This window comes from Onychomys torridus, chromosome 4 (assembly GCF_903995425.1).
Source record: "Onychomys torridus chromosome 4, mOncTor1.1, whole genome shotgun sequence".
NCBI classification, from domain to species: Eukaryota; Metazoa; Chordata; class Mammalia; order Rodentia; family Cricetidae; genus Onychomys; species Onychomys torridus.
Window position 1 is genome coordinate 46,537,368 of NC_050446.1, and position 15,932 is coordinate 46,553,299.

A 15,932-nucleotide genomic window follows, 5' to 3' on the forward strand; every position below is an offset into this window, starting at 1 on the left:
CCACCATCTAGTGTGCATACCACAGCACACAACCAGCACTAGCACACATAGATATAGGAGACGGACAACCAGCTGAAACAGAGCGACCAGACGATCAGAATGTGGCATATTGTCAATAATACAGCCAATCTCTATTATAAAAAAAATCAGGAAGAAACAGGAAGGAAGTGACAAACTTAAAGCTCTTTAAAAAGTAAATAAATAAAAAACAGAAGACAACTGAGGAGGCTGAGCACAAGGATCAACACTTCAAGCCAGGGTTAGGCAGATGGCTCAGTAAAGCACTCACTATACAAGCATGAAGGCCTGAGTTCAAATCTCCAGAACCCACATACAAAGCTGGCATGGCTGTATGCATCTGTAACCCAGTGCTGGCGGGGGAGACAGAAGGATCCTGGCACCTCACCCAGCCCTGCAACCTAGCCCATCAGGAAACTCTAGGGTCGGTTCTAACCACACCTCAAAAAATGAGGGAGATGTCTCAGCGGGGAAAGGGCTCACCAGGCAAGTTTTAGAACCTGAGTTTGGGTCCTCAGAACTCATGTAAAGCTGAGGTAATGGGAGGCAGGACAAGAGCATGCTGGGAAGCTCATGGGTCAACTACCTAGGAAAGCACAGTCACAAGCCACAAGGGCAAAGTCAGACACCTGAAAATCCCCCAAGGTTGTCTTCTGTCACCCACACACTAGAACACACACACACACACACACACACCACACCCTCTGTATGCGCACATGCACACATAACCTCCTTGTATGGGAAACAAAAAAAAGAACTGGTAACAAATGGGAAAACTTGCTAGCGGTCCAGATGGCACTGTTCACTATCCTGGTTACAATACTGGCATAGTGGTTACAAGAATGTCCCCTTTCCCTGAAGCATATACAGAGGACAATTCAAAGGTTCATTATATGCAGGCAAATGCTATGGGCCACGTAGACTGGGGGTTATCCTACACAGATGTTTGTCCCTTCCATCTTAATAGGTGTCTGAAAACCTTAAAACAAAAAGGAAAAGCAAAGCTTCTCCGCAGAAGTCAACACTAAGTTAAAAGTGTATGGGGGTGGTACTCTATATAGACTATGAGAGATGAAACAGATAACCACCAACAGCAACAAGAACATTAGAGCAGTTACTTGGGGTACGATTAGGAAGACTTTAAACACAGACTCTCTCAGGTATTCAGGGACTATTGAAGTTTCTTAGTGTGCTAACAGTGTGTGCTGATACAAGAGTTTCTGGCAGATGTATGCTTCAGTGATACAGCACAATACTTTGAAATAGCTGGGGGTGGGGAGCAAGCAGATAAAGCAAGTATGACAAAATAGTAACATTACCAAGTCCACACAATGGCTATATTGGTGTTCCTTCTTCAATTCTTACCTAAGTCTCATATTTTCATACAAAAAAGTTTCAGAGAAATGGATACTTCTCTTGAGACAGGTTCTTTCAAGACACAATAGGTGGGGAGGTAGGTGGATGGATGGACGGATAGATTGACAGACAGACAGACAGACAGACCGACAGACAGACAGATAGATGTCCATCCCAGGCAGCCTTGAACTCACCTCTATAGCCCAAGCTAGTCTCAAACAAGCAACCTTCCTGCCTTACCAAGTGCTGGTTTTTCAAAAATATACCACCACACCCAGTTTTAAACATCTGTGGTACAGAATTTCCAGTTATTATGAATACCCAATTATTGAAGGCCACAGTAACAGCTCTTAGTTCACAGTTAACAAGAATCTACTCATTCATTATATTGCCAAACACTTTACCTACCTACATAAGAATTAAGGCGCTGGATACATGCTCCCAAAAACTCATCCCTTTGAGGTGGATCATAGTTCAAAATGCTGAATGGAAGAATAACAGCATGGATTGAAAAAGGATGGATCTGTATTAACAAAACAGAAATTTAGTATGAGCTTCCGCAAAATTAATTTTAATCTACCATTTTAGAGGAAGTCTTTCTAATATGCCTATAATGAGATTATAAACATAGCACTCATTAACTTTTGCATCCTGCAATGATTGATTTAAATTTGTGCCTATTAGTAACTGTAAAGATGTTAGTACAGAAAAATAAATCAGCCAGCCTAAAACTTAATTCCGCTAAGTGAAAATCCCTCGTGTTCCAGGATCCACCACTCACTGAAAATGAACAGGAAGCAGCCCCAGTTAGTTCCATGTCATCGACACATTCATCAGAATAACAGCACTCCACAGCCAAAGAAGTCCCTCAGTTCACAGCCACCAGCTTTTTCTCCCATACATCTTTGCCCTTTGGTATTTTTGAGTCAGGGTCTCTACAGCCCAAGCTGGCTTCAAACTCAAGGTCAATTGCTGAGACTACGGGCCTGAGCTATGATGCCTGGCAGTACTGGGGGCTGGACCTAAGGCCACGAGTCTAGACAAGCACTCTACCAACTGAGCTGTATCCACTTTTCATGTGTGTTCACTCAGTCATCTAGGCACCTGTCGGGCACAGAGCTAAGCAAGTAAGATGTTTTTATGCTCATTTGTGAGAAATACTAGCTTCTGAACAAAGACCTCATCCTAATATACAGACAGCAGTGATTTTGTGTCTTCTCATTTGATCCATAAAGGAGCTTTGCCAACGTAATTCCAGAAACAAATATGCACTGATAACTTAGGAATGCTGGTGTCAGTGAATACCTTAGCACTGTCTCAGTCTTCATGCTTTTCTCACATTTCTAATGTGTGTGTGTGTGTGTGTGTGTGTGTGTGTGTGTGTGTGTGCGCGTGCACGCCACATGCACAAGTTTCAGTCAGAGGACAGCTTTGTGCAGTCGGTTCTCCCTTCCATGTTTATTACAAGGACTCCGAACAGCAAACTCAGGTCCATCACACTTGCACTGTTGGGAGGCAAGTCCATTTACTTGCTAAGCCATCTTGCCAGGCCTATAATTGTTTAATTGTGATACCCAGGATTACAGGGGGAAAAAAGAAGAAAATTAAAAATTAGTTATTCGCTTCCATGCAAATAAGCCTAGTATTCTAAATATTGCCTTCCACTTAAAAAATTCTGACTTCTGATCTTAGCTGGGCATAGTGGTGCATGCTCTAATCCCAGCACTTGGGAGCCAGAGGCAGGTAGATTTCTGTGAGTTTGAGACCAGCCTGGTGAGTCACATAGTGAGACCCTTTCTCAAAAAAATGAAACAAAAAGGCCTCTGACTTTGTAAGGGCTGACAAATCAAAGGATGACCACTAATCTCTCCAGATCTATGGCTAGAGGAACAAGATGGCTGTTTTCTTTGGTCTGAGAACAGGTCTATCCTGTGTGTCCAATCTGACTTTAAACTCTTTGGCAATCCCCTTGCCTTAGCCTGCTAAATGCTGAGATTATAAGTGTGCCATCGCACCCTGCTCCAAAGTAATTTTAAAGGTGGAAAAGAACAAACTGATGAACCAGAAGCTAGAATTTTCAAACTTCACACTCTCATCTAAGTTTGAAAAGTATTTATAATTTATATATTATATATGTGTGTGTGTGTGGTGTGTGTGTGTGTGTGTGTGTGTGTGTGCGCGCGCGCGCGCAGCGCGCTTCTGGAAGCTGACAGCAGTGTAAAAGCAACGTCTAACATTTTACACTTCACGGCTTTTCGATCCTGCCTGAACCACCACTGAAGCTATCCTATCGAGCAGCGGGGGGCTGAGGTAGTTAGTTTTGGAAAGAAAAGACGCGATCTTCACCACGTTGGTGCCATCGATTTCATGGCACAAAGCGCTGTAGGGCAGCCACTGACTCCTCCACAAGGGATTCTTGCAGCCATTGTCCTTTCAGAGGCTTCAGCTCCTCCCACAGGAGAACCAAGCTGCTGCTTTGCTGTAGTCGATGGTGGCCCCAGTGGTCTAGTTTTTGAAGGAGATTCAGTTTGCTTCCTGGTAGTGCTGGCCAGGCCACGCGTGATCATTCTGAATCCACCTCATGAGAGACACTACGAAATCACTCAGTTCCTTGAAGTCACACTGTGGTAAGACCGCTTCAATTCGGGACACTGCTGTTCCGCTGAGGTGAGGAGAGGGAAGCATGGACAGTGCAGAGACCAGAACAGAGGTCTCACTTGGTGTGACGCTAGCTTCCCAATCGACTATTGTGGAAAGGGAGAAGGGCGAAAAATGGAATGGACATAACCAACACACCAGAACAACCCAAACCACACAAACTATGTGAGTTAAAATACTGTTATATGGACTGTCATCAAAGGTGAGGTTAATCTTAGAAAGCCAGTTCAGCTAAGATTAATTCACAAGCGTCACAGGGGGTAACTAAGGAAAGACTAAGGTAACATAACCATGCTCTACACTTCATGCAAAAACAAAAACCACCATCAATGGGAAAGAAAAGTCAGCATCAGCAGAGTGCCTAGCGGTGCTGCTGCTGCTGCAGACTCTGAGCTCAGTGTCTGCACGGCCATCAGAGCTGCTGCGACCCTGAATAGACTGGTACAGGGAGATCCTCAATGATACCAATTCCCATCTTAGTTACGTGTACCAGAAATAGAGTCTTAAAGTGCAACAGACAGACACCTGACCTCACTCTCTACTCCTCCTTTTCTAAACCTGCACAGTAACTGTCCCACCATGAGAAACAGCAATTCTTAAACAACAAATTAAGGACTGGCCACTTTAAGGAAGCTTTAGAAGTGTGGAGAAATTATTCAATCCATATTAAATACAAAAACTGAGTTGTTGTGATTTCATTATTTGTTGTTTTTGGAGTTCTGAGTTCCTAAATAGAAAGAACAAACACACACATAACCCCAGTGATGCTTAGAAAATTAAAATAATCATGATATTCCATGTTAGCCATTGGTGCATTGGTCATTTGCTATTAGTAAACTTCAAGTAAAATTAGTAATACTTCATTTTAGCTCAACCAAATCAATGGAAAACTGAGAAGACAATGTTACATATCAGAGCAAATACGGTAATTTTCAGTTATGGATGTAAAGGGAAAACTGTATATATGTTTAGTTGTTTAGTGGTCCTGGGACCACACGAGGGGCACATGGTAGTACAGTACAGTAGGTATAGCACCGATTTTTAGAACGTCAATAATAAGCCATTTGGTTCTGTCTAGAAAACTCCAGCTATTTTATACACTATAAAGCAAACTTGAATAGATTTCTAAATGCAGCACTAATTGAATATTTTATTCTTTAAATACTTAAGTCTTACCTGAGAATTAATTCTCTAAGTTTCACAAAAAGCTCCTTATTTTGGAAATGTAGACAATTCAATGCTTGTGTTATCTTCAGTAGCTCTATCGACTTATAGTCATCCAAATGTTATACAGAACTGAAGCAATTCTAAAAACAACATGTATTTTAAGCAGGTCATTCACTTATTTATTCAACAGTCACTAGACAGACTTCATGCCACACGTCCTGCTCTATGGTAAAGGTTGGTACAAATGTCCCCTCGTCAATTCTTACAGCAGCACTGTCAAGATGTTGACAGAATCACAAATAACTAAAACAAAGTAAGCGTAATCATGGAGTGTGGGTTTGAAAGTGGGGAGAAAAGCATAGCTTTAGGGGAAGGTCACTCAACAGTAAAGAGCACTGGCTGCTCTTCCAGAGGGCCTGGGTTTAGGAGCCAGCACCCACTTGGTGGCCTCACAGGGATCTGTAACTCCAGTTACAGGGGAGCCAACAACCTCTTCTGCACGCTGCAAGCACCAGGTGTGCACATGGTACAAATACATACACACCTGCAGGCCAAACACTCATAAACATATTCTTTTACAGAATATTTTTCTAAAAAGGGCATAGCTTTACTTCCCCAATTACAAAAAGGAAAACAGAAAGAAAAGCTCACAGAGCAGACATCAAATTCCACATCCTATTGCCAAGAGTATTTTTACCATGCATTACTAGCAACCAGCAACACCAATCTCATTTGTTTTTTCTGGCCTTGCGGGGTGGGGGTGGGGCATAAGCTAAAGCAATTGAAAGAAGAAAAGGGAACTGTGATGAGAAATGAGACCGGGATACTTAACTAAGGGGACATGCAATAAAAAAAATGAAGTATACACAATTTGGGTTTCTTTTCCTTCTTAAATCTCACATTACCAATAAGCTACTGGATGGTATTACACGGCCACAGTGAGACAAGTGCTCATGGAAGCCAAGTGCTGTGGAGACACCATCCTTTGCAAGCAGGGCGCTTGCTCTCTGCACACAGTGGTGCTCTGCTTCAGTCTAACTGCATCAGGAAAGGAAAAACTGCCGTACATGACTCCCACTGTTGTGAAACCACAAACATCCGGGAACATAAGCAATGCCTTCTGAGGTCATTCCTTATTACTTCAAAACAATTAGACACAAGGCATTTCTGTCAGAAAAAGCAAGGAGATACTTCTGAGTGACAACTACACTGAGCACCACGAACTTCAGGAAAGACTACTTTTTAATCAAGTGCGCGTTTCTGCTTTCCATGGTCTTCCAATGCTCCCAACACTGTCAGCGCTTGCTGCCTGGTCAGCTCCTCTGACATCAACAGTAGAGTTGACTTAAGCTAGAAACAAAAATATGTTGTTTTTAATGTTAGGAAACTGCCTTCCAATTTGTTTTAATTAACAGTTTTTTGGTAACAAATAGAGAACTACAGATCCCTCTACTTACTTTGGAGGCCTTGGAAGCCCTGTTTAAGGGAAACTGCTCATCATACATATGCATCTACAGATTGCTATAATTCCTGGGCTGAATAAATGGCTCTGCAGGTAAGAGTGTGTGCTACTTTTGCAGAAGACCTGAGTTTGGTTCCCAGCATCCATTTCAGGTAGTTCACAACCATCTGTAACTCCAGCTCCGAGGACTCCAATACTCTATAGGACTCCGAGGGCATCTGCATTCTCTCTCTCTCTCTCTCTCTCTCTCTCTCTCTCTCTCTCTCTCTCTCTCACACACACACACACACACACACACACACACACACACACACAATTAAAAATAAATATTTTTAAAAGACAACTATAATTTGCCGGGCAGTGGTGGCGCACGCCTTTAATCCCAGCACTTGGGAGGCAGAGCCAGGCGGATCTCTGTGAGTTTGAGGCCAGCCTGGGCTACCAAGTGAGTTCCAGGAAAGGCACAAAGCTACACAGAGAAACCCTGTCTGGGGGGGGGGGGGGGAAGACAACTATAATTCTAAATATTCCATATACTTAAACTGAGTAGGGGAATCGTATGCACTGCATAATTCTAGCCTCAGTCTAAGAAGGGAGAATCGAATGTTATTTGTAATTAATTTAATATTTACTTACCTTTCTTAGAAATATCTAAATGTTTTAAATGGAGTAAGATCTAACCAAACCAAAACATCATAAATATTCCTATGTATATCTTAGCCAATCAAGTGTCAGACACTGATCTATAATCCAGCTATTTGAGAGGCTGAAACAAAATTGCAAGTGTTCAATACCTGCCTTGAGATACTTAGTGAGATTGTCACAAAATAAAAAGTAAATAGATAAGAGTGCTTGCCTAAAATGTGAAAGACCCTAGATTTAACTCCCAACATAACAACAAAAAAATCCAACTAAATATTCCAAATATCTGTATCTATACCAATAGCCTATGACAACAGAACTTCTTTAAAAAAAGAGATTGAACCAGACCAAACTCACTCAAGCTGTAGGGGCACCTGTTACTGTGCACCTAAGTGTTTTGGTTTTGGTTTCAGGGGAGGGGTTGAGATGGGGTCCTGCTTTGCAGCTGAGGCCAGCATGGGACTCCCTGTGTAACCCAGAGTGGCCTCAGACTCACACTATTCCTCCCAAGGACTGGGATCACAGCCTGGTACCACTATATCCAACCAAGAGTGTGCTTTCTTATTATTTTTTTTCAATTACTGCCAATCTTTTTTTTTAAAATTCATTCCTAATAACAGAACTATTTGTTCTGGACTTGGAATAAATATTTGTAACACACACACATATATATATCATTAACATTGTCTTAGTTAGGGTTTCTACTTTGGTGCTAAAACACCATGACCAGAAGCAACCTGGGGATTTTGAGAGTGAACGTAATGAAGATAACGGGTGTAAAATGACCCACTGTTTACACTACTGTCACCTAAATCCTACACTCTTCTGCTGGGTCAGGAGTCTCATGCCTCGGAGTGAACCCAGGAAGGGCTAATACTTAGGTGGGGCCCTCATTTTCTGTCTGGTCCACTGTGTAGGACACACCAGTAGTCTAAAAGTTGGAAGTCAGAAGAACCAAAGAACAGAGTGTAAACAGAGGATTTCCCCTTCCAAAGTCGAATGGGGTCATTTTGATGAGCTTCGGAGTTCTGAGGAGAGCTAAACACGAAGAATCCGACATGAAAAGTAAACTTACTGTTTCCTCATCTCAGGTTCTGCCACTGGTCCCAACGTGGCGAACAATCTGACCAAGCTGGCGGGGTGACCAGCTGACCCGGGGATCATCTCAGCTAACCTCCTTCGAGCCAAGTCAATAAATTCAAAACTGTGGAACTGCAGAGACTGATACAGACTGAAAATCCTACTGATCGACTCCAAGTCAAGGTGGCTCATGTTGCTTACAAACACTTTATTACACCTCTCTATGAGTGGGTAATAACTACACTTGACGTTGCGAAGGAACAGTAATATCCTCCTTGCAGTGTTGACCTTGGAAGAATCTACAGCGTCAAAAAGAAGTTCCGTTTTGTTCACGAGTCGTTCTTGAAAACAGTGGGATATTAAAGAAGAAATGCTGACCATCAAGACAGACAAGGCCCTGAAGGAGAAAACAGACACACAGACTTTTATATTCCTAACAAAACTGACCGATTCTAAATTAAATGACTAGATACGGAAAGAAACTGGCAAGCATATTGCTTTATGCCATAAATTGTTTCATTTATTTTACTTTTTTCTAGCATCGTGAGAAAGAGTCCTCTGGCTCTGACCAAGGAGTCCCATGTTTTCTGCTGCTACATGCAAAAAATGTGATGGATGGCTGGGGACATGGCAGGTAAACTCAGTAAGTTAAAGATCTTAGCTCCTTCAGAGAGCTCAAGAATACCAATAGCTTTTGCCGTCACTGTTGTATTGGATGAGGATGATGAACTCACAAGAGATGCAGTTATAATGATGACTGACAGATCTCTGTCTGCACCCAAAGCCCAGCACCCTCACACACCCACCATCCCCAAATAAATGTACCTTAAGTCCTGTATGGTTTCCAAGTTCCTATTTACAATATCAGCTATTTTTCCCATTAAAGGGCTAAAATACAAATGCTGATCGGCCAGGCAATTGGAAAATACTGATAGCACATTAGTATCAAACCTATCAAAAGAAATTCGAGTGAGATCATTAGTATCAATTAGAACACACGATGCAGTCATAAAATAATAAGCAACAAAAATGCTGATACATTACTAACACAAGATGAAGGTTTTTCAAGGGCTGGGAATAAGTCAGTGGTTGGTTGTGTGCCTAGCATGCGCCAGGCCATGGGTCTAGGTTTGATCCTCAACATATATATATGTAATTTCAAATGAGGCACACACCTTTAATCCCAGCACTTGGGAAGCAGAGGCAGAACTCACAGGACCTCTGAGTTCTAGGCCCACCTGGTCTACAGAGCAAGTTCCAGGACAGCCAGGGCTACACAGAGAAACCCTGTCTTGAAAAAACAAACAACAAAAAATAAAAATAAAAAACATCAAATTTTCCAACGTGAGTTGACTATTATTATAAAAATATCAAATGATCAGACTTTTAAAGTCCAGTATGTCAGAAAGATTTCAAAGAGACTCACTCAAAATTATTTGAGTTTCACTTATTAACTTTTTGAGGTAACATGGAATATTGACTCGTTTGCATATTAGCAAATAAGTAAAAATCTCTAGATAGGAAAAATGATCCCGTTTCTTCAAGTGACTGACAAGACAAAAATGCACTGTTGGAAATTCCAATGCTGTCTTTTCCCTTTCTTTCTTTTTTGTTAGTTCTGGAGATCAAAGCGCAGGGTTTGGACGTACTTTGGCAAGCACTACCACTGAATTACGTCCCCACTAACTAGGTTTTAATTTGTTGCTATTGTTTGTTCTGCTTATTAAAAGCATCAGGGTTGGGGCTAGACAGATGGCTCAGTGGTTAAGAGTATATACTGCTCTTCCAGAGAACCCAAGTGGGCTGCCTAACCCTCATATCAGGAGGCTCACAACTAGGTACAATACCAGCTCCAGCGGATTCAACACCCTTGTCTGACCTCTGCAGGCACCTGCACACATGTGCACATATCCCCCGGCTGGACACACACACATATACACATAATTTTAAAAAGTAAAACAAAAAAATATATTTTAAACGTAAGGGAGTCATAGCAGCACAACACAGAATAGCCAACATTTACGGTACAATGGGTAAATCCTCAGTCACAGAACAACATATCACAGAGCAATAAAAAGAAGGAACCATCGAGCTGAACGGTGGTGGCGCACGCCTTTAATCCCAGCACTCAGAAGGCAAGGGAAGGCGCATTTCTACATAAAGAAACCCTATTTAAAAAAATTTAAAAACCAGCAGGTGGTGGCGCACACCTTTAATCCCAGCACTCGGGAGGCAGAGCCTGGCGGATCTCTGTGAGTTCAAGGCCAGCCTGGTCTACCAAGTGAGTTCCAGGAAAGGCACAAAGCTACATAGAGAAACCCTGTCTCAGAAAACAAAACAAACAAACAAACAAAAACAAAAACAAAAAACAGACAAACAAACAAAAGAAAAACCAGCTGGGTGGTGGTGGCGCATGCCTTTAATCCCAGCACTTGCGAGGCAGAGCCAGGAGGATCTCTGTGAGTTCGAGGCCAGCCTGGTCTCCAAAGCAGGAAGACACAAAGCTACACACAGAAACCCTGTCTCGGAAAAAACCAAAAAAAAAAAAACAAAACAAAAAAAAAAAAAAAAAAAAAAACCAAAACCAAACAAACAACAACAACAACAACAAAAAAAACCCTAATTTTTGGCAAGGAGTGACGATCCTATTGCAGGCCATCAAGATGACTCAGTGACTGAGCTGAGTTCGATCCCACACAACTGCTGAAAGTTGTTCTGACCTCCACAAACATCCAGTGACATGTGCATGCCCCACCCTTCCCATGACCCCTACAAAATGAAGAACAAACAAACGGGGGAAAAAAAACACAACTAAGAAGCAAGATCCTTTGGGATAACAAAGTGGAACTGGGGGCTCTGAAGAGAATTTGGGGAAGTGGTGATATTGTCTGTGTTGTTTTTGAGACAAGGTCTTCCTCTGCTGTCCTGGATAGCCTGGAACTCACTATGTAGCTCAGGTTGGCCTAGAACTCAGAAATCCTCTTACTTCAGACCATTACAAGCATGAACTGCCTAGCATGACGTTCTCTTTTAAATGTGTGTGTGTGGTGTGTGTGTGTGTGGTGTGTGTGTGTGTGTGTGTGTGTGTGTGTGTGTGTGTGTAGGCAGGTCAGAGGACAACCTCTGGGAAGTGGTTCTCTTCTTCCACCGTGTAGTTAGGGCTCAAGGACCCAACTCAGGTTGCCAGGCTTAGGGACAGGCGTCTTCATCAATCACGGAGCACCTTGCTGGTCTCTTTGGTTCAGAATCCTCCACCTCCCTCCAACTGTGAGTTTTCTTCTTTGACTTCCATTTGCCTCATCCTAGTAGTGGCTTTGGCTAGCACAGATTCCTAGAAAAGTCAAAAGACTTCCTAAACGGGTTCTGTTACTGTCTTGGCTCTCGTACATGGAGGACCTCCCACATGTATTGTAGAATATGCTGTATATTCACAAGAATATCCTGCACAGAGTTCACATTCTTCTGGGGTTTTTGTTTTTGTTTTTGGTGGGTTTTTTTTTGTTGTTGTTGTTTTTTGTTTTGTTTGGTTTTGTTTTGTTTGGTTTGGTTTGGTTTTTGTTTTTTTCAAGTCAGGGTTTCTCTATGTAGCTTTGCACCTTTCCTGGAACTCGTTCTGTAGACCAGGCTGGCTTTGAACTCATAGAGATCCACCTGGGGCTGCCTCTCGAGTGCTGGGATTAAAGGTGTGCACCACCACGGCCCAGCTGCCACCACCACCCATCTACATTCTTCTTGATGATGATCAGTTATGGTCACATGAGAACACAGCTGTATAGTTTAGAAAGTACGTTCACAACAACAGTGTCAGCATCAGTGGACTTGAAGCTTACTTCCTTTTCTTTCCTTCTTCAGAGTGAAGTCAAAATTTATTGACAGCAACACCAAGCAAGCTAAGACGGAAAGGCGCCATCTAACAGGAACAGTTATTAGTGTAAAGCTTACCTCTTTAAGAAGCTTTGAAGGTGACTATAAGCTGTGGTCACTGCCTACTCACAGAAATGGGGTGGCAGCAAAGCCAGACAATGCTCAACAGTGTCACCAAACTAGTGTGTTCTTTTCTCTCTTTTTAGAGCCCTTGCAATCTAGGGGTGTTTTGTTGCTGCTGTTCATATTTAGTCAATGTATGTGGGCAGTTTGTCTGTGTGTATGTCTGCGGGTACCACGTGTGGTACTTGTGCCCATGGAGGCCAGAGAAGACTCTCTGGAACTGGAGTGACAGATGGCTGCGAGCTTCCATATGGGTGCTGGGAATCAACAGCCGGGCCATCTCCCTAGCCCCAAAATTTAAGTTTATTTGTTTGTTTGTTTTATGGAGACTCAATCAGAATCTTCTGTTTCTAAAGCAGAATTCTTCAAGGGTCAAAGAAACTAGTTCACTACCTGCGACTCTATCGCATTTACATTTTGATTAATATGTATATGGAAAATCATACTGAAACCTGCTCTGAGTTTAAGAGGGAACATTTGAAATACTTCCCTTTCTTTATTAAAGAAAGAATATTCTTTACACAATTAAAAATCCTCAAACTAATTGAACTTAAAACTTTGTTTTTTTTTTTTTCTTGAGACAGGGTCTCATGTATCCCAGGCTGGCCTCAAACATGCTATGAAGATGCCAAGGATGATCTTGAATTTCTGATCCCCAGCCTTATGCTGGTTTGAAAGAAAATGGCCCTCATAGAGAGTGGCACTATTAGGAAATGTGGCTTTGTTGGAGTGGGTGTGGCCTTGTTGGAGGAAGTGTGTCACCCTGGGAGTGGGTTTTGAGGTCTCCTATGCTCAAGCTATGCTCAGTGTGGAACACAAGTTTACTTCATGTTGACTGCAGATCAAGATGTAGGACTCTCAGCTCCTTCTCCAGCACCATGTCTGCCTGCACACCACCATGCCCACCATGATGATAATGGACTAAGCCTCTGAGACTATAAGTCACTCTCAATTAAATGTTTTCCTTTATAAGAGTTTACCAAGATCATGGTGTCTCTTTGCAGCAACAGAAACCCCAACTAAGACAAGCCTCCACCTCTGGAGTGCATTACCACAGCTGGTTTAATGTGGTGCTGGGGATAGAATCCTGGGCCTTATGGGTGCTAGCACACGTTCTATCAACTAAGGACAGTCTCAGGCCCAGTCTATTTCTTCCTGTGAAATTTCACTTTTTCCTAGATTTCATTTTGGTAACCCCCACAGATAACCCTGACCTTACGTGACAAACCCAGAGCACTTGCCTTTCCAGTCTTTTCCAAGATTCCGTAACCAGTGCTTCAACTAGTGGGTGATGGGACTCAACAGCAAACCTCAATAAAAACAAGGGAAAGTAATTTTCAATGATGAAAGCCAAGAGATTGCAAACGGATCAGCAAAACTAGAACTCAGGAACTGCAGGCTTGTTGCTAGACATTAATCTAACTTAATCTACTTACCTATTACATCCTCACTGCCTTTAGCCAACCACATTTCTCCAACATTCTACAGCCAACCAGTCATACATACTGAAAGATAATCATTTCTACTTTCCTAATTTTCAAAACTATACTACTAACTGGTATCAATACATACTGAAAGATAGTCATTTCTACTTTCCTAATTTTCAAAACTATACTACTAACTGGTATCAAAAAATATTTTTCAGCTGGACGGTGATGGCGCACACCTTTAATCCCAGCACTCGGGAGGCAGAGCCTGGCGGATCTCTGTGAGTTCGAGGCCAGCCTGGGCTACAGAGTGAGTTCCAGGAAAGGTGCAAAGCTACACAGGGAAACCCTGTCTCTAAAAACAAACAAACAAAAATTAAAACAAAACAAAACAAAAAAAAAAACAAAATCAAAATTTTTTTTCAAATATTATTAAAATAAGAAAGACTCTCGGGCTGGAGAGATGGCTCAGAGGTTAAGAGCACTGACTGCTCTTCCAGAGGTCCTGAGTTCAATTCCCAGCACCCACATGGTGGCTCACAACCATCTGTAATGAGATCCGGGCCCTCTTCTGTATACATAATAAATAAATAAATCTTAAAAAAAAAAAAAGAAAGACTCTCAGCCAGGTGGTGGTGGCACACACCTTTAAACTCCGGAGGCAGAGAGGCAGGCGGATCTCTGTGAGTTTGAGGCTAGCCTGATCTACAGAGTGAGTTCCAGGACAGCCAAGGCTACATAGAAAACCATGTCTTGAAAAAACTGAAGGGGAGGGGGCTGGAGAGATGGCTCAGAGGTTAAGAGCACCTACTGCTCTTCCAGAGGTCCTGAATTCAATTCCCAGCAACCACATGGTGGCTCACAACCATCGAGATCTAGTGCCCTCTTCTGGCATGCAGGCATACATGCAAGCAGAATACTGTATGCATAATAAATAAATAAAATCTTAATAAAAAGAATTAAAGAAAAACTGAAGGGGAGTGTGTGTGGGGGGGACCTGTCTTCTGGAAGAATGGTTTTTCCATTTAAAAAAGATTCTTAGAAAATTAAAACATAAACTATAATTGTTTTCATAAACGGAAAAGCAACTTACTGTTTCACGCTGTACAACACATTCACCAGGGTGTCATCACTCATTGCCTGGATGTGATTGGTCGCTACATCGCAAAGAGTAAGAAACTGGGGGTGGTTTCTAACATACTCAACATTTTTTTCCAGGTTGGTCTTCTGCTTCTGAAACTGCCAGAGTACCTTAAAGGCACACCCCACTTGCTGTTCTGAGAGCGTGGCCATGTTTCTTTCAATAAGATCAAATACTTGTTCTTCATCTGCACAGTTCTGCATTCGAATGACTAGTGACTCACAGCTGAAGGGGCGCAACTGAAATGCTCTCCAAGAGAGCAGAGAGATGCCTCTTAGACGACGGAACATATTTATAACGGGTGAGTCTCCAAAATACAGGCTTCGTTTCTTGTGTTAGCACAATTTTTCTCTAGTAAAAAAGGCCCTCGGCAGCTAGCAGTGAGGTATTATGTGATGGTTTAAAAACTGGCTTTCACTCGTGTGTTTTATTTCCATCCTGATGGCTCTAAATCCATCCCAATAGAATCTGTAAAACAACTGGTTTACCTTGGTTACTCTTATCTCATTAACATCAAATTACTCCCCCAAATTCAAATTTGAAGTAACAAGGGGTTTTTTTGTTTGTTTGTTTGCTTGTTTGGACTACAGACTTTGTTCTTGGTCTGACCCAGAATGAAACATCCAGGAAAAAAGGGTTTCTTCCTGCACCCAATTTTAAAAAGTTTCTTTTCAATTCTGACCACAATGCGGCAGAAGAAAACAAAATCAAACTAGTTTGTTTGGGATTTTTTTTTAGGGCACTTGCTTGCTTATTTGTGGAGATAGGGTCTCACTGTGTATCCCAATCTAAGACGGTTAAGAAAAGGTGACCTTGGGGAAACCATTTAACTGTGGGAGAGGCCTTGAAGTGTGACTCAGTTGGAAGTGCGGTGAGCAGGCGTGAGCGGCACACAGCCCCACGGTTCACAGGTGACAGGTATCCCCTGCTCCTGGCCGGCAGGAGCGCTGACCCCGAGCCAACGTGGTTTCCACTAGTCCAGATGGCAATGGGC

General features: G+C 42.4%; 1 protein-coding gene across 2 annotated transcripts in view; it reads right to left on the bottom strand.

The window, feature by feature from the left end:
* Positions 1-15,675, bottom strand: part of Fastkd1 (FAST kinase domains 1) — a 51,766-nt gene extending 36,091 nt beyond the window's left edge. Inside the window, exons 1-3 of one of the 2 annotated variants that reach the window (XM_036186310.1) lie at positions 14,891-15,675; positions 13,612-13,680; positions 9,209-9,334 (exon numbers count right to left, since the gene is read on the bottom strand). In XM_036186310.1, the coding sequence (XP_036042203.1) occupies positions 9,209-9,334; positions 13,612-13,680; positions 14,891-15,228 (533 nt within the window). In that variant the 5' untranslated portion in view covers positions 15,229-15,675. The remainder of the gene's footprint in view (positions 1-9,208; positions 9,335-13,611; positions 13,681-14,890) is intronic. The other variant, XM_036186311.1, reaches the window with a different exon arrangement.
* Positions 15,676-15,932: the final 257 nt, after the last annotated feature.